Genomic DNA, 19049 nt, shown 5'->3' with positions numbered 1-19049 from the left:
GCCTTTTTATTTACCTTTATTTACCTTCTCAATGTTTTGCCTGCATGTACGTTTGTGAACCATGTGTGTGCTTGGCAGGCAGAGGCAGAGGGTATTTAGATTCCCTAGAGCTGGAGAATACAGTTACAAGCATTATATTGATACTGAGACCCAAACCCGACTCCTTTAGAAGAGAGGCAAGTGCTCTTAATCACTGAGCCATCTTTCCGGCCCTCTGTCTTAAAACTTTGAAACATGTGGAGTGATGGTAACACACAGCTTTACTTTCAGTACTTGGGAGGCAGAGGCAGGCAGATCTCGGAGTGTTCCAGGCCAGCATGGTCTACAGAGGGAGTTGCAGGACAGCCAGGGCTGCACAGAATGACTCTGTCTTGAAAAACAAACTTTAAAACATGTTCTCAACCAGGTTTCCCAGACAGGTCTTGAACTTTGAGTATTCTTGCCTCGGCCTTCTGAGTATCTGGGATTCTGGGATTCTGGCTCTAGCTAGTGTTCTTAACTTGGATAGCCCATTTCAAAGCCTGTGCATTTTGTCAGTACTGATAAATCCTCTTTCCCCTTCGTTTAAATGGACCTTAGTTGATAGTTTGTAAAAATGATTATTGTTGTCCATTTTTTCCTCCTCTTTTATTGTTCTGAGTATCAGCACCTCAGAATTACCCTTTGCATCTACATGATGATCTACATTTCACTTTTGGCACTAGTGAAGTGACTCCGTCAGTGCATTCATTGCTCTTGCAGAAGACCCAAGTTTGTTTCCTAGCACCTCTGTCAGGTGACTCACATTATCTGTAACTCCAGCTCCAAGTGGATACCTATACATGTGTATATACATGTACACAGATATACACATATACATATAATTAAATTTTATTTTAAAAGTCTTGGTCTTTATTGTTTTTTATCTCTGATCATTATAATTTAGTCTCTCAATTTTTAACCCAATAAATTATATAATATACAATGTAATATTACTCGTGTCTGAGTTCTCCTTTTCTTCCTCCTCCTCCTTCCCCTCCTCTTCTTCCTCCTCCTCCTCTTCTTCCTGTTCCTCCTCCTTCTCTATCCTCCTCCCCCTTTTCGAAGCAGGGTTTCTCTGTGTAGCTCTGGCTATTTTAAAACTCAACTGTACAGGCCAGGTTGTCCTCAAAATCAGAGACCTCAAAGTGCTGTTATTAAAGGTGTGCACTACTACTGCTTGGTCTGAGTTCTTTTCTACAGTAGATTTGTTTTGTGTGTTAGGAGCAATTAAACTACTTTAAACATGTCTCTGGTATACATGGTATACATAAGCTTGTGTTTCTATAGAATATATATGTGGTCTATAGCACTGTGTGCGTACATAGTACTTTATATTATGTATTATTAATTCACATTCTCAGGAGTGCTGTATCAGAATTCTTGTTGGTGTACATCTTTGGACCACATTCTTGGTTTTTTATAGTAGAATCTAATATTATAAAGTATTTGACTTTCTCCCCATTTCTTAGACCATAGCACTTAAAACCCTTGAAACTTTAAGTCTTATAGTGTCTTTTGTATGTTAGTCAGATGACTAAGTATCCAGGGGACCCTAAGTAGCTTCAGGGTAGTAGTTGATCACCTGAAAGACCAAGGCATTATTAATGGTCTTTCATATTTACATTCTAGCTTCTAGAGAGTAAAGACTGAAGATTGGTGTGGTTACAAATGTTCAGTGATTGAATGAATTTTACTTAACATAATAAACATACACAAAACCAAAAGGACTACTTCTGAGAGGCATCTAAAGCTGTGCATATGGGAATGGCCTGTACACAGGAAGACAGGAGGAGGCCATGGAACCTTAATTTATAGTCAGAAGCACAGAAAAGACAATGTTGAACTTGGGACTAGTGTCTGAATTTAGGGCAGTCTTAAGGAAATGAGCCCTTATACTACCTCCCAGGTAGGGGGTGTTAGGACTGAATCTGAATTATTGGTCTTCCAAGCAGCTTCACAGCAAGAGTGATTGCTTGTTTCCTGGTGGTAATGGGAAATTAAATGTAACACATTGGTCACAGACATAGGACAAGCTATGTTTGTGTATTCCTATCCTTAATAAAAAAGACAACCAATGTTTTTTTTTTCTTTTAAAAAAAGGCAAAGGATGAAAAGACACACCTCCAAAGAAAGTGCACAGTGGTTAATAAGCACATGAAGACATGCTGAACATTACTAGCCATCAGGGAGATGCTAATCAAAATTAGACATGGGGATGGGGTTGTGGGTGCTTGCTTGCTTGCTTGCTTGTTTGCTTGCTTGCTTGGTCTGGTTTCCTTTTTGTTTTTTCTATTTTAGGCAAGGTCTCATCATGTCACCCTGGTTTGCCTAGAAATCGATATGGTAGACTAGGAACACTTGAACTCATAGACATCTGTTTTCTTCCTGAGTGTTGGGATTAAAGGCATGTTCCACAATGTGGTGGAGATAATTCATAGTGATATATGAGAGCTCTCATTCACTCTGCTAAGAAGACACTGTAGATGACAGAATAGTGGTTCCTCGAGTCTAAATAAAGAGTTGCTGTATTACCCAATTATTTCATTCAAAGAATGTACCCATAAAGGAGAAAAAACAAGTCCACATAAGGATTTTATATTTAGAAATGAATGTTCATTGTGGTATTCGTATTCCTGGTAATAGACAAAACAATGTAAGCAATTCAAATTTCTATCAACTAATGAGTGAGTAAAAAGTGTGGAATATCCATACAGTGGAATATTACTCATCAATAAAATGAAATACTAACAATGCTATGGTATAAACAAGCCCTGGAGATATACAAGCAAAGCAGGCAAGCCCATAGAGACAGAGTATTTATTATCTATTTATTTTGGTAGGACTGGGGAAATGGAAGTAGGAAAGATGGTTTAAGATAGTGGTTCTCAGCCTTCCTAATGCTGCGACTCTTTAACAGTTCCTCATATAATGTGGTGACTCCCAACCTTAAAATTACTTCATTTATACTTCATAACTGTAATTTTTCTACTGTTATGAATCATAATGTAAATATCTAATCTGCAGGATGTCTGATAGATGACCCCTGTGAAACATCGTGACTCACACGTTGAGAACTACTGGTTTAGGAGAAAGAAACTTCTTTGTGGATGACAAGGTGTTCTAAGATTGATTGTGAAGATATGTGTATAACTGAAAGGGATACACAGCACTGAATTATGTATTCAGTATGTTTGTACATAAAGCTGTTTATGTACAAAAAAAGAAAACGTTACCAAACATTTTAACCCAGAAATTAATGCAAAAGAAAGGACCGCCTCAACAAACTAATGTATGCTGCCTATTATAGCATTTATTTCCTTTTTAAAAATTGTGGGGGGCTGGTGAGATGGCTCAGCGGGTAAGAGCACCGACTGCTCTTCCTAAAGGTCCCGAGTTCAAATCCCAGCGACCATATGGTGGCTCACAACCATCTGTAACAAGATCTGATGCCCTCTTCTGGAGTGTCTGAAGTCAGCTACAGTGTACTTACATATAATAAATAAATAAATCTTTAAAAAAAAATTAAAAAATTGTGTGTATGCACATGTTTACGGAAGACAAAGCAGCTTTAGGAAGCATCCCTAGGAATGTCATCCTCCTTTGAGACAGGTCCTTCCTTAGCCAGGGAATCACTAACTAGGCTAGACTGGCTGGCCAGGGATTTGCAGGGATACTTCTGCCTCCACCTCTGCAGCACTGAGAGTATTCCCACACTACCATGCCGGGTCAGACTTGCACATGCTTACAAGGTAAGCATCTTACCAACTGAGATGTGTTCCCAGCCCTATTTGAGATCTGTTCCTAGTCCTATTTATATCTTTTGTGGAATCATTTTCAGTTCCAGGAAATGAAAGGTAGTACTCAACCATAATCGCTCTTATTGCAAGAGTTCTGTAACAGATATTTCCTTATGATCCTAAATTCTAAAATGTAAAGAATATGGACTTTTGCCAAGCTTGGTGGCACATGAATGTAATCCTAGCACTCAGGAGCTAGAGGCAAGGTAATTGTTAGTTCAAGACCAGACTGGACTACTTAAGAAGTTCCATGTCAGCCTGGTTACAAACCAAGATTCTGTCTTTAATAAAGGAAGAAAAAAGGAAATCTTTAAATTTATGACAAATTTAGGTGAGTAAGCCCTTACAGATTAAAACATAGAGCCTAAGTCCAGTGTCTTGGCTTATAACCTGTAACTATAGCACTCAACAGGGTAGGACCAGGAGGATTGTACACAAGTTTGAAAACAGTCTGAACCACATTTCAAAACCAAAATATAGGAAAAATGGCTTTCATTGACTGTTGGGTTGCACATGGAAGAGTCCTAACATTTTTGAAAATTAATATTACATAATGAAGTTAAGTGAATCAATTAATTGTGCAAGCATAACCCATTTTATTAAACTTTGCAAATACAGTGTTTGTTTTTTTTGTTTTGTTTTTTTTTTTTTTTTGNTTTTTNGAGACAGGGTTTCTCTGTATAGCTCTGGCTGTCCTGGAACTCACTTGGTAGACCAGGCTGGCCTCGAACTCAGAAATCCGCCTGCCTCTGCCTCCCGAGTGCTGGGATTAAAGGCCTGCGCCACCAGGCCCGGCTTAAATACAGTGTTTTTTACACATTAAAATAATATAACAACTCTAAATTGAGCAAGCCAGTGTACAGTGATTTCAGTATCTCAAGTAATCATTGGCATCCTTAAGCCATAAAGTATTTTTCATTAAGGTTATATCTTTTTTCAGAAATGAAGCTCCTGCACACCAATAGGCTACTTACTGTAAAGTGTTAACATTCTGTTACTGTTTCTTGTTGGTTTGTTTGTTTTGGGTTTTTTGAGACAGAGTCTCTCTATATAGTCCTTGTTGTCCTGGAACACACTATGTAGACCAGGCTAGCTTTAAACTCACAGAGATCCCTTGCCTCTGCCTCCCGAGAAGTAAGGTTAAAGGGGTATGCCAAATTATATAATACTGTGTTATGTTTTGTCTATGACGATGTTGTGCTGCTTTTTCTTTTGATCTGCACACAGAGCCAACCTGTTTAATCCCTTGCCATCTTTCTTTTGAGTTTTCTCTTTGATTTGCAGCAGCTTTTCATATTCTGAATGAGGCCTCTTTGAGGTACATATTATAAATTCTATTCTTGTACTCCAGGTTGCCTTAATTCTTTATGGAATCATTGAACATGAGGTATTAATTTTAACTTAGTGCAGGCTTTTGTTTATTTTATGTCTTGTTAAAGAAGTCAGCCCATTCCCAACACACACACACACACACACACACACACACACACACACACACACACACACACACACTCTTGTTTGGAGCAGGCTTGCATTGTTCCATAGCTCCCCAGGTAGGCTAGTGTGCTTAGCTAGTGAGTCCCAGGAACCTCTGTCTTTGCTTCTGAATGCTGAGATTACAAGTATTTGGCTCTGTGCCCCCAAGCTTTTAATAATGTATAGTGTTGAGAGGGGAGCAGTATACACATGGAAATTGCTTGTCTGGCATGTGGAAACCAGGGGACCTTAAGTGTGAGCCCTTGAGAGCTTTGTACCTTTTCTTTGAGACAAGATCTCTCATATACAGGCTTAGCAATTCTCCAGGATCCCTTTTGCCTGTATCCCTCAACACTCAGATAATAAGCACATGCCAAAACTCCTTTTTTTAGTGTGGGGATGGACAATATATGTTAAGTTTTTATGTGTGTATGTACACATTCATGTGAAACATCATTTCTGTCTCAAGTTTTTGGCTTTATTAGGAGTCTTAAATGTTATTTAATGTAACAATTTCTTTGTCTTTCCCTCTATATTTTGTTTTGGATTGCTTGTTTGAGACAGTGTCATGTAGTGAGGATGGCTTTTCCTGATACTCCTACATCTCTGTATCCTAAGTGCTAGGGCACGCATGAACCAACTTCTTTTTCTTCTTGAGCTTCTATTATGCAGTTATTCTCCTGTGACACCACACACACACACACACACACACACACCATCTCCATTTTCTTCTTTCTACTCCAAATCTCCCACTGAACTAATTTAAAAGACCTGTCCACATTCAGAAATTCTGCTTAACATATCTATTTTCAAGACTCTTAAATTTTAAATTTTTCATTCATTGAAGGTTTCAGTTGTAAGCTTTCTGTTAGGGGGTTTTGTTGTTTTGTTTGTTTTGTTTTATTTATGATCTCTTGAAATTTTTTATTCAGGTCATGAGTTGCTTTTCTGGTTTCATTAAATTACCTGTCAGGGTTTTTTTTTTTTTTTTTTTTTTTCCTTCTTGACTGGTGTCTTGCTTGTGTAAGATGATTACTCAGAGTCCTTGCTAGGCAGTTTGCAGATGTACTTGTAGTTGCTAGTAGTAGATGATTGTGTTCCTGGCAGGTATCATCTTTACTTTCACTTGTTTCTGTTACTGTCCATAATTAATATCTGCATCCAGTACAGTAATCTATCTTGTTTTATGTTTTCCCCCCCTTGTGTAGAGAGAGAATGTTTTTCTGTGTGTTTTACTAGTTTTTCTATTGGGTATGGTGTATAAACTTTGATTCTAGGTTAACCCTGTATGACTTCTGCAGTTTTCTTTAACTGTAGTTCTCGTGAGAAACGTCTGTACTGATGTCAATGATCTAGGCTGCACACATATGGTAGTGCTACAGCCTTTCCTCCACTTAAACGCCAGGCTTGTTTCTGTTGGCTTTTACTGTGTAAACTATGTATTTCCTAGGCATGGTCACTGAGTTTGGGAGCAAGGGTTCAACTTTTCTGCTGTACATAGATCCATGCATCAAATACAGACATACTGGAATGACAGTTGTCTCTCAAGAATAGATACACATAGCTCCTAGCCATAAAGGGAGGGTGTACTCTAGCAATGGATTCAATTTCAAGATGGCTTCAAGCTATAATGGATTAGATCGTGGTTGTGAATATATGGACTCCTACTCTGGTAATAAAGTTACATAAACTCCAAGCAACTTTCTAAATTATAAAGAGCCTATGCGGGCCACAAGAATCATCTGTGTAGTTACTTTACCTACAGGGCAATAGAGACTATTGATGTCTTCCTCTTCATTTCTTCTTAAATCCATCTTAGCTGACAGACAATCATGGTGGAGGAAACATCTCAGGGAGGAGACAGCATGCGTCACTCTTCTGTGGAGTTGTTTGGGACTTTGTGCTCCATAGCAATCTCACCCCTGCAGTCAGATTCTTCGGTATAGTCTGTTTCTCTTGAAAGAAGGGGAAGGGGTAGAGCTGACAACAGTGAACGGCGGACAGCTCTAGTCAGTCACTCTGCTGGTGTCTTTATTTTTATTTTTTAAAACAAGTACATGGTAAGAACTCCTCCCTGTGTATTGTGTGTGCGCGTGTGCACAATGTGCATGTCATTGCTCATATGTGTAAGACAGGGAACAACTTGTTAGAGTCAGTTCTCTTCTTCTACCTTCAGGGTTCCAGGGATTGGACTCAGGTCATCAGGTTTGTTGGCAAGTGGTTTTACTTTATTATGGTCCCTGCTTCTTTTTTTTTTTTTTTTTTTTTTTTTTTTTAAAGAATTTATTTTTAATTGTATTTATTATTACATCTAAGTACACTGTAGATATCTTCAGACACACCAGAAGAGGGCATTACAGATGGTTGTGAGCCACCATGTGGTTGCTGAGATTTGAACTCAGGACCTTTGGATGTAGTCAGTGCTCTTAACTGCTGAGCCATCTCTCCAGCCTGGTCCCTGCTTCTTAATTTAAATTATAAGGACAGTATTTCATTGTGTAGATGTCCAACTGGTAATCTCAGATATGTTGCAAGTTTGATGATTACTAAGCATTTCAGTGTACCAATATATTCACTAGGCCTTTTTTTTAAAAAATTAAGCTCAAGGTTTTTCATTAATAATGCATAACTTAGTAATAGGAATATTTTTCTTGAACTATACTCACAATATATTATCCATACTTTTCATTTTGCGTCTCTTTAAGTGATATGAGAAAGTAAGCCCTTAACTGACCATGTTAAGCCAGGCCTGGTGGCACGTGTCTATAGTCTCCTCGCCATGAAAGCAGAGGTAGGATAATCTTGAGTTTTAGGCCTACATGGATTACGTAAGAGCTCTAGGCCAGCCTGTGATACATAGGGAGACTCTAGGAAAAACTAGCTTAGAGTAAAACTCCGGCTCTTTATAAAAGCAGGCCGCTTTAGGGTTGCAGTTTCTCACCTTTTTCCAATTTTCTAGCACTTGTCTTTATTGAATTTTGAAAATAATATTTAGCCTGTTGATCATTGAAATACTTGGTTCTTCATTCCTGATTTAGTTATTTAAATGTTATTTAAATAAGCTACAAATACACAAATTACTAACACATTTTACCCTTGGCAAACATAGACCCCATTGTATGATCAAGAGTGTGTGGATTTATTAGTGGAAGACTGTGAGTCAAAGTACCTTGTGTAAAAACTAGTTATTCATAATATCCAGGAAGCCAAGAATATTGGCTAATCATGTGAGTTAAATAACGGTTGATCAAGAGCTTCTTGAGTGTCTATTATTTAAGTAACCATTTAGGGGACATCTAATTGTTTTCAGCATTTGCTTCCTGCAATGATTGAATAAACAAGTTAGAATTCATTTTTTAAAAGGTAAGTTTTAAAGCCATATTTTACTAAAGGGACTTTTAACTATTTTATTGCCTAATTTTCAGTGTTGAACTCTAGTAGAATGAAATAAGATCTGTATTTTTTCCTTCATTATTAATTAATTCCCTTTTGATTTGCATAGAGGAATGTTATGTTTGTATGAGTCATAAAATAGCTTCATAGTATTGTGAGCACTGAGTCACAGAATTCCAGGCATCTCTCAGACACAGATGACTCACTTGCTGTGTCATCGTGCTTGCTGTCATGCTTATGCATTGCACTAGAGATGTTTGTCTAGTTGACTAGGTCTAATCACATTTTAACATTAGCAACATTTGTTTGTTTACTGGGTAGCACCAAAAAGCCTAGGCAACGAGTTCTTTTTAAAACACACTTCTAAATTAGTCTTCAGCTTTCAGTAAATTTTTTATCTTTCGGTGCTTGCTAGATAATCTGTGTGAGCTTTTTAGCACTGTTTGGTGTATGATTTCTCTCTATATTCTATTTCCTGGGGTGAAAATTAAAATAAAAAGCAGTAGATTCTAACTCTGGTCATAGAGAGGAAAAGCTCATAGCTCACTAACTTATTTAACATTAATAGCACTAAACTAGCTGGACGTGGTGGCACACGCCTTTAATCCCAGAGATTAACTCCCTTTAATCTCTGCACTCGGGAGGCAGAGGCAGGCGGATTTCTGAGTTCGAGGCCAGCCTGGTCTACAAAATGAGTTCCAGGACAGCCAGGGCTACACAGAGAAACCCTGTATCAAAAAACAAAAACAAAACAAAACAGCACTAAACTAATTTCCTGTACAATATTTTTATATAGTATTGCTAAGCCTCACCACTCTACTCCCCAGTGTCAGGTGTTCTTAGAGTGATTTAGAGAGTCCCAAACTAGAAAATTTTACAATCTTGAGCTGAGGAGATAGCTCAGTGGGTAAAGTGCTTGTTAGACAAGCATGAGGAACAAAGTTTGATGTCTGAGCCCCACCTAAGAACTGGATGTTGTGGTGCATGAATACCAGCACTAGGAAGGCAAAAGTTAGCGGGGAATCACTGGACAACCAGCCTACCCTAGTCATCAGCAAGCCTTGGGGCCCAGGGACTTATCCACACATACAGCATCCCTCCCCCGAAAAAATCATGAAGACTGGAGTAATATGCTACTTTATATAAGCTTTGTCTCCTGAATAGTCTAAAAGTCGGTGTTCCAAGATGGTGGCTTGGTCCTTGAGGTCATCCACAATCATACTTACAGTCTGCTGTGATAGTGGCCTACATCTATATGTTCAAAACTAGCTCAGTTTGAAATCTGCCTTTCAGCCTATAGGAAGTAGGAAGATACTCCAGCTATAGTCTAGTTTTTGTTTTGTTTTCATTTCATTTCGTTTTTTAAGGCAAGATCTGGCTGTATAGCTTAGGCTGATCCAGAGCTCCACTGTGTAGCCCAGAGTGGAGCTGAGCCTCAGCCTCCGCCTCAGCCTCAGCTTCCCCCATGCTGCTGATGTGCATGTGTGTGTCACCCAGCTTGACAGATGCCTTTCAAAGGGAAGGCATTTTCAAAGGTCTGGCATTTGACTTCACTTTTCTACTATTGGTTCACACTAAGTATAAGTACTTCAGGTAATCTAGGGATATAACCTCTTACCATGTGGGTAAATGGCAACCTACAGCTTGCTTTCTATAGACAGCAAGAAAAACGGATTAAAAAAAACAAAACCAAAATGCTTTATCTATTACAAAAGTCTTCAGGAATAATACTAAGTGTAAATTTCAAAATAATTATCCCTAAATAAATAATTTTTTAAATTCAGTAATAGTCAATTGTAAATTTGTATGTGGTATCTTAATGTGACATTACTTTGTACCTTGCTTCATCAATTGGAGTACACTAGATTAGGAGAAAGAAAATCACAAAGCTGTACATTAGGAAGATTTGGAAAAAGATGTACTTTTCTTCTTTAAAACAGACACTCATGTATTCTGGGTATGAAAGGAAAAACTAATAAATGTTAAGACTAACCTTAGGATAATTTTAAATTCACAAAGACTTTCTTCTATGCTCCCTATGAGTACTCCTATGGAAACGTTTTGATTAGTGACTTATCTGAATATTTGACATTTGTATTTAGTGTGTTAAGCTGACAATTGTAAACTGTTTTAAAATTGTAGAAGTGTATTGATGCAAAAAAGTAGCATATAAAAGATCTTTACTCAAGCTTTAGTCCCAGCACTTGGAAAACAGGTAGGTGGATATATATGGTCTACACAATGAGACCCTGTCTTGAAAAACTGTGTGCGTGCATGAGTGCATGTGTGGGTTTGAGCATGTGCAGGTGTGTGTGTATGCCCCATTGCAGTATATGAGTCAGTAAAGTCTTAAACTGTTTCCTTGTCTATATTTCAGTTTTTATTTATTGTTATTTTGGGTTTTTTTTGTTGTTGTTGTTTTAAGTTTTTCAAGACAGGGTTTCTCTGTGTAGTCCTGGCTGTCCTGGAACTTACTCTATAGAACAGGCTGGCCTTGAACTCAGAAATTAGCCTGCCTCTGCCTCCCAAGTGCTAGGATTATAGGCGTGCACCACCACTGCCTGGCTTTATTTATTCTTTATAGATTTTATATAGGTTGAAAATCCCTTATTAAAATTCTTAGGACCAAAGTGTGGGAGATTTCAGATTTTTAAAAATATTTGGGGAATGTTCATTCATCCATCCATCCATCTAATATTGTTTTGAGGATGAGATTCAAGAATCAAACCATGCGATTTACCATCTCATATGCCTTATACACATCAGCTGAGGATAACTACATAATATCTTTAAGAATTTTACATGTGAAACAAAATTTCTTCAAAGTTAGTTTTTCATTTATGGTGACACATCACTTTTCAAAACCTTTTGAAATTTGTTTCATTTCAGATATTTTAAAAATAGGACTGGGCAGTTTGGCTCAAGCCATGGTTTTATAGCCAAGTAAATTTGTAAAGGCTTTTACTTATCTTAGCTGTGAAACACCCGAGATTTTTATTGGTGAAACTTGCAGAGTAGAGTTATGGAAATATTAATTTGTTAGTTAATAATGTTGAACTTCATTCATACTACATTATTTTTTATTATTTTACAAGTGCTGTTTTATCTTTTCACAGGACAATGAGAAGAGAACTCCTTTGCATGCTGCTGCCTATCTTGGCGATGCAGAAATCATTGAGCTGCTTATTTTATCTGGTACGGCAACTCCTGAGATGAGTTCATGGTGTTCAGTTTTGTCGTAGTGAGTGTTTGTCAAGCTGGAATGCCTATGGAATGTGTAACCTGTGTCTTAATATTGGTTTCATAAGTTAACCAATTTATTACTCTACAAACTTTGATCATAGAACCTGTTTGGGGTGCTTAAAGTACTTTAAGAAATAGAACAAAGATTGCTATCCTTACAGACTTTCTAATTCCATTTTATAGTTTAAAAGATAATAATTGCTACTATGGAAAAATGAAAACCATAGATTCGGAAGAATAGGAAAGAGACGTATGTTAGGAAAGGCTTTCTGTATTGTTCTTTAATGGGCCTCTTGAATTCAGAGTTTTGAGGAGACAGTTATATCTCTTCAAAGGTCACTTCACCAAAGGAAGAGAGCAATACCGGTTACCCAGCAGCCAGATGGTAAAAAAATAAGTCCTATTGTGTCCAGAAATTTAAGTTGTTGCCAACAGAAGTTCTTTCTTTAAAGTTCATTTTTTGTTTAAGAACCAAGGATATGATTCCGTTGGTAAAATGCTTATTGTGCAAGCATGCAACTTAAGTTTAGATCCCTAGCACCCTCATAAGAATCCAGATGCAGCGGTACAAACCTGTAGTCTTAGAGGTAGGGCAGCAGAGATAGGCGGATATATAGAGTTTGCCAGCCAGCCAGTCTGCCTAGCAAAAGCAGTGAATTCTAGCTTCAGTGAGAGACCTTGTCTCAAAAACTAGGTGGAAAATGACTAAGGAAGAAGCAAGTTTTGGCTTCTGGCTCCCACATACACATCCATACCATAGGCACCCATATCGGAACACACATACACCAAAAAGAAAATAGTTTTTATTTCAAAATTTTAAGGTCTTTAAAGTGATTTTTTTTAATGAAATTTTGCTTTATGAGCTGAGTATGTAACTCAGTTGGTCTAACATATAGGAAGCCTTGGGTTTAATACCCAGCTCTCCAGCACTGCATAAACTGGATGAGATGGTACACATCTTGCTATAATCCCAGTTCTTGAGAGAGAACAGCAGGAGAATCAGGAGTTCAAGGTAATTCTCTGCTATAATATGTAATATGCAATGATGGACAACAACAATAACCCTGTTAAAAACATGGTGGGAGAAAGGTAGAGCCTGAGGTTGACTTCTGACTACCACACACACATCATAATAGATGCAGTTGTGTACTCTTTAACACACATCATGTAGGCATATACACAACATATACAAGAAGATAAAATAAGAAAATGGCTGTGTAAGAGACAGTACAGTTTTGTTTATTTTAATGTCTAGGACTTTTGATAACTACTGCTGTGGATTTTTTTTAAGAATAATATTTGTTTTTATTTTAATATACATGCCATTTTATATGATTTTGTATGAAGGGGTTCATTTCCCCCATTTAATTAAATTTTTTATGCCTAGAAAAAACTTCAGATGCTAGGGCTGAGTCAGACTCTTTTAAAAGTGAATACTTCCAATAGTGACTTTAGCTACGAAGTAAAAGCTATGTAATAACTGCAGTGCGGTGAGTTCCTTCAGCTCAAACGCACTTTGTTTTTGTAACAACACAGTCTCCTTAATTGAATCTACTGCTGGAACTTCCTCAAGTCCATAGGCTTTCTTTCAGTGATCTGTTTGTTGGTGGTTGGCTGTTAACCCTCTACCACCAGTGTCAAAACTAACCTGCTTGATCTCTTCTTTAGCATTGTTCTTTTGTGCAGAGATGACCCAGCCAAGAGAAAGGAACACATTAACACTAGGACAGAAACATTCTTTTGGAGAACTCAGTCGCCTTCCCTGTATCTGCAGAAGCTTCCCTTAAGTCAGTGTCTGTGCTCATTGGGTACATATTTCCTATAATAGGTAGACATGTTTTGTATTTGGATTTATAGTAGTGTGTTAGTTACTATTTTATTTCTGTGATAAAATACCATAACCTGTTAACTTAGAGAAGGAAGGATTTATTGGGGGGGCACTTATGGTTCCTGTAGGGTCAATAATTATGGAAACAGCATGAGAGCAGGAGTCAGACTGGAGGCTGGAATATGACTGCTCACATCTAAAAACCACAAACAGGAAGTAGAGGTGGAACACTGGAAACCACACATGGTTCCCCCACCCCATGTACTTGGCTTTTAAAACCTCAAAGCGAGCCCTTATTGACACACCTCCTCTAGCAAGGACACACCTCCTAAGCCTGTCTCAGACAACTAGGGAACCAAGTACTCCAGTGTTGGAGACTTGCGGGGGTCATCTCATTTGAACGACCACATTCTACTTGTTGGCCCACGTAAGCTCCTGATCATCTCATAATGCAAATAAATGCATTTAGTGTAGCTTCAAAGCCCTTCATAGTGTTTCACAGACTATGGACACAGCCTGTAGACTTTTACAGACACTGACACTGCTTTAAAGTATTATTAAGTCTCTTCTGAGATTCAAGACAGTCTCTCAGCTGTAACCCTCTATAAAATCCAAAAAAACAAATTATATACTTACATCATAAGTGACATGAGATACACATTCCTAATGGGAGGAATAGAGGAATAGTGGGGAAACATTAGACCAAAGCAAAACCAGAACCCAGCAGGGCAAACTTCAGATTCTGTAGCTTCTTGTCTGATGTCAAAGTGCTTAGATGGAACTGCTGTTCTAGCTTTTCTACCTAAAGGGTTACACCACTACCACCACCGGCAACAGCTGCAGCTAGCACTGCCTGGTTCTACTCTCAGTGTGGAACTCTTTGCAATGTGGGGTCTCCAACACAACCCAGATTTCACTTTCCATAGCTTCAGGCAGTGAGCTCTTCAGACCTCCATACAGAGACCCCTTTGCCACATGACTAGGCTCAGTGACTCTTAAGCTGGAGAGATAGCTTGTCATCTGTACATCTTTCATGACTCTAAAGCCAGCACCATGTGGATGTCACTGCCACCTAGAGCTGCAAGCATAGGATGAATTCTGCCCTCTGTAACCACCTTAACAGCAGCTATTGTTTTTGTTGCTTTTCACAAGTTGAAAGCTTGCCCTAAGGGCGCCCTTCCCTTTATTCCACTACAGATTTGGCCTCTCAGTAATGGTGTGAATCTTAAGTTACAGCAGCCTCTCTTGCAGCAGAAGCCATGTTACCAGCGTCCCTTTTCTCTCTAGAAATGTACATTTTGTATTTCTTCCTCCTGCATTGTAGACCTACATATGACTGATGCTAATAACTATAAATCAGAGCCAATATTAGGTAGGCCATCTTACAATTTTCACCAAAGAAATCAGTTCATTAGTTTTAAATTTAACCTAAGGCAAGTTCTAGGACAAGAGCAAAATAGCAGCCACATTCTTTGCCAAAAATATCTGGAATGGTCACTAGCCCAATTGCTAATGTTGTTTCCTTTGAAATCTCTTGAGCTGGGCCTCTACTTTCATATAGCTCAGAGCACACTGCCTTCTAAGCTTCTATAAAGATGGTGCCCACTAAGCTTCACTTAAGTGTTCAAGCACTTTTCTAGTTCAAAGTTCCAAATTCCTCCACATTCCTCCAAAAAGCAGCATGGATAAGTCTGTCACAGCAGTATTCTCCTACTCCTGGGCATGAATTTCTATTTAGTTATTTTTCTGTTACTGTCATAAAACACCATGACCAAGATGACTTACAGAAAGAAGGGTGTGTTTTAGACTTTTAGTTCCAGACTGTTAGGGTTTGCAATGATGGGGACAACCTGACAGCAGGTAGCAGAAGTGACAGCTGGAAGCTGAGCATTGAGGGCTCACATTTCAAACCACAGTCAGGAAGCAGAATGAACTAGGGGTGTCGTGTAACCTTTCAAACCTCAAACCTGCCCCCAGTAACATGCTTCATCCAGCAAGGCAACATCTAAACCTCAAACAGGGCTACCAACTAGAGACCAAGTACTCAAATGCCCAAAGTTTGTAGGGAACATCTCATTCAAACCATCACAGCTAGTAGTAGTAACTATCTCCTCATTCAAGGTGATATATCTTCATATTATTTTATTTTTGATGACTTGTTAAGATTAAATGTTTTACAATTTATAGCTAAATTCATTGTAATATAAATATTTCTGTATGATTCAGCCCCAAGATTTATAAGTAGGTAGTATTTCTGACCTGGTATATATAACCAAGCTTTCTTAGAATCTATAGTTATGCTGAGATCCACTGGAATTAATAATTGTTTTAGAAGGAGTAAAACAACAAGTACTTATTGTATCTCTTTAATACCGTACTAAAATTAGCCTTTTCTTTTATCCTATTCTGCCCTCAGCTCTATGAAAGTATTAAAAACAAGAAAGCTAAGGCAGTACTTACCAGCAGCATTATTTACAACTGAAGCTTGTGCTGTCATAGCTGAAAAGCTAGAGCCTGGAGCCAGACTCAAGACGTGCTTTTCAGTTCACATTAACTATGTCATCTCATGAACCTCTTTCCTCCTTTGTATCTACCCTTCTTTATTACCACTATTACCTCACATTTTTTATTCTAGAATGTTTCTCCTAAAGACTAAATTTTATCATCAATTAAGAATAGATATTTTGTTTGGAAGCTATTAATTTAATGCTTCCATTCAAATCATATGTTAGCAGACTGCTGAATGTTACCTTTTCAGCACACGGAAAGCATTATTCGGAAGTTCATTTCATTGGCCTCTTATAGAAAATAATAATTAATACAGAATAGGGATTTGATATTTCTTCCTTTGGAATTAGACCTAAAATGTGCACATCTCAAAAGCTTGTAGCATCAGTGCATTAGCCAGGGCTCTCATTAGAGAGAGATTGGGGGCGAAGGAGTGGGAGCCATCAAGCAGGTAGCTTAAGCAGGGGTAATTTGTTTTCTCACAGTTCTGGTCAGAAGCCTGAGGTGAAGGCATGGGCAGGATTACTTCCTTCTTAAAAGAAGAGGCTCTATTGTGTCTTTTTCCCTTGACTCGTGAATGTTGTAGACAGAGGCCTTCTCCCTCTGCTTTCACTCCATCTGTGTCAGTGTCTACACTTCTCATTCCTTTACAAATATCTTTATTAGTTCTTTGAGAACTGTGTATTGAGGGCAGGAGAAATGGCCCAGTGGGTAAAATAGTCATCAATGTCATCTTCCTTAAACTGCTCTCTTCTTTGCCTTCAGATTGCTTGCAGTGATCTCTCCTGCCAAATATACCAATAACCTAGCAGGGACAGTGGAGATGGGCTTGCTAGCATATAGGATCTGTTTGAGTGACCAGCAAGTAGTGAAGAGATTCATCTTTTCTCCGTGACTTAGCATCTTTGTAGCTCTTAGATTTTATGTTGTCATGTGTAGAACATGTGATGCTACTCAGAGGCTGTTACAGGTTTGCTTCTGTCTCTACAAAGACAGTTTATGTTTTAAGGAGATACAATGCTTTTCTTCCTCCGCCCCTTTTTATTTTCCTTTCTTTCTCCCCATCTGTCTTGATAACCTCTCTGGCTAGTATTTTATACTCTTGACCAACTGTTGAACCTCTTGCCTCTACTCTGGCTGTGTCTTGCATTATTAGAATGGCTTTGCTGTCTAATGTATATATTAATGTATGGCTAATTTTAGGAGAGTTCTTTATAAAACAGAAACCAGAAATATATTGCCTTCAGAGAGTTTACCAAAAGAGGCTCTAGGAATCTGAAACAATAAAAATGTGCTGCTGTACTTGTCACTCTTATATCATTGTTGTTCATTTCCTTAGATAGGAACACAGCCAACACTGTTGTTGAGAGTGTCCATCATCACTCTGTCATGCTTGTTAGTCTACAAATCACATACAGTGTAATGCACGTGGGTAAGAGAGATTGGTGCCTGCAGATTTTTTCATAAATTGGCCTTTACGTTTATAAGAAATTAAAACATCTGATTAGTGCTTTTAAAAGAAGCTTAGGGTATAACAAACGATAGCTGTCTTCTAAAACAAAAAAGAGATAATGATCAGAAGATTAAAACCCTATCATTGAACAAGCCCTTTATCTTTAGTATTGTTTGTTACCAGTAGCAGTGTGAAACCCTCAGTTAACTTTTAGTGGATTCTTTATTGTAGTCACATGTTTCAATAAATTAACGTGGCATATTAAACATGAAAAAGAAAAAAGACTGTCGGAACAAGACAGAATGATTCAGGAGTTTTCTTTTGACTTTTCATCTCCTTAGTGTACCATTAAATTAGATTATTTTCAGGCAGTTATATATCTGATAACCCATATCCAAAAGAAATACTTAAAAACTATCCAATTCCTGGTTCATTTTTTTATTGTTTGTACTTGGAGCCAAATTCTTGGAATTTTTTTCATGACCATCTTTGATTTTCTTTTCTTTAGTATGTTTTATTTTTTGAGTAGTATCTATCATATAGAAAATTGTAGAAACTACAGTAATAGAGAATAACAATGAAGTAGCTCTCCCTCCCCACTCTTCCCCACACACCAGCCTTCTGTATGACTGCCCAATAGTAAGTATACCCGAAACCAACCAGCTACTCAGCCCTACTCTTTAATATCTTGTCATCCCTCTATGGGTTCAGTATTCATACTAATCAAATATGAATATCGACTTACCTCTTCCTATTTCTAACTAAAGGTAAAACATTATAGTTATTGCTTTTTATTTTTATCTTTTTTACATTTTATTTCTCAAAGCTCTATCAGCACATGGAGAGCCACCCTGTTTTTTTGTGACAGTCATAGTTCTGTTCTCTTGTCGTAACTTCAGAGCTGGCTTCTTGAAGGTATTTATGAGACCTCAGTTTTTGCCTTTTTTGGTACTATCACTTCTAATTGTCTGTGTCTGTACCTTTAGGCCTGTGTATAGACCTATATGTGGGCATGAGTACTTCTGTAGAAAAAGCTGTAGGAATTCTAGAGAACCATGGAATTGCTCAGTAGGCAAATGAGAGAATGAAAGACCCCATTGTCTTTCATTCTAAATGAGACTAACTCAACAACTTGAGCCTTTAAAACAAAAAGTGAACATCTCAAATGTTTCAACCTAGACTAAAAACACTCTTGACTTCACTATGGCCAGTTTGTCTGCTTTCCTATTCTCTCTCTCTCTCTTTTTTTTTTTTTCTTTTTTTTTTTTTTCTTTTTTTTCTTTTTCCAAGACAGGGTTTCTCTGTGTAGCTGTGGCTGACTTGGAACTCA

The 19049-nt window shown here is 37.9% G+C and overlaps 1 protein-coding gene across 4 annotated transcripts in view; it reads left to right on the top strand.

Moving 5' to 3' along the window:
- The window catches only part of Ankrd28 (ankyrin repeat domain 28), a 143606-nt gene that overhangs the window by 64237 nt on the left and 60320 nt on the right, over positions 1 to 19049 (top strand). For all 4 annotated transcript variants that reach the window (XM_029541391.1, XM_029541392.1, XM_021202875.2 and 1 more), the window contains exon 3: positions 11804 to 11882. In XM_029541391.1, the coding sequence (XP_029397251.1) occupies positions 11804 to 11882 (79 nt within the window). The remainder of the gene's footprint in view (positions 1 to 11803; positions 11883 to 19049) is intronic.

The sequence above is a fragment of the Mus pahari genome, chromosome 8 (genome assembly GCF_900095145.1).
Source record: "Mus pahari chromosome 8, PAHARI_EIJ_v1.1, whole genome shotgun sequence".
Lineage (NCBI taxonomy): Eukaryota > Metazoa > Chordata > Mammalia > Rodentia > Muridae > Mus > Mus pahari.
The sequence above is the reverse complement of the archived record's forward strand: the minus strand, read 5'-3'. Positions and strand labels throughout refer to the sequence as shown.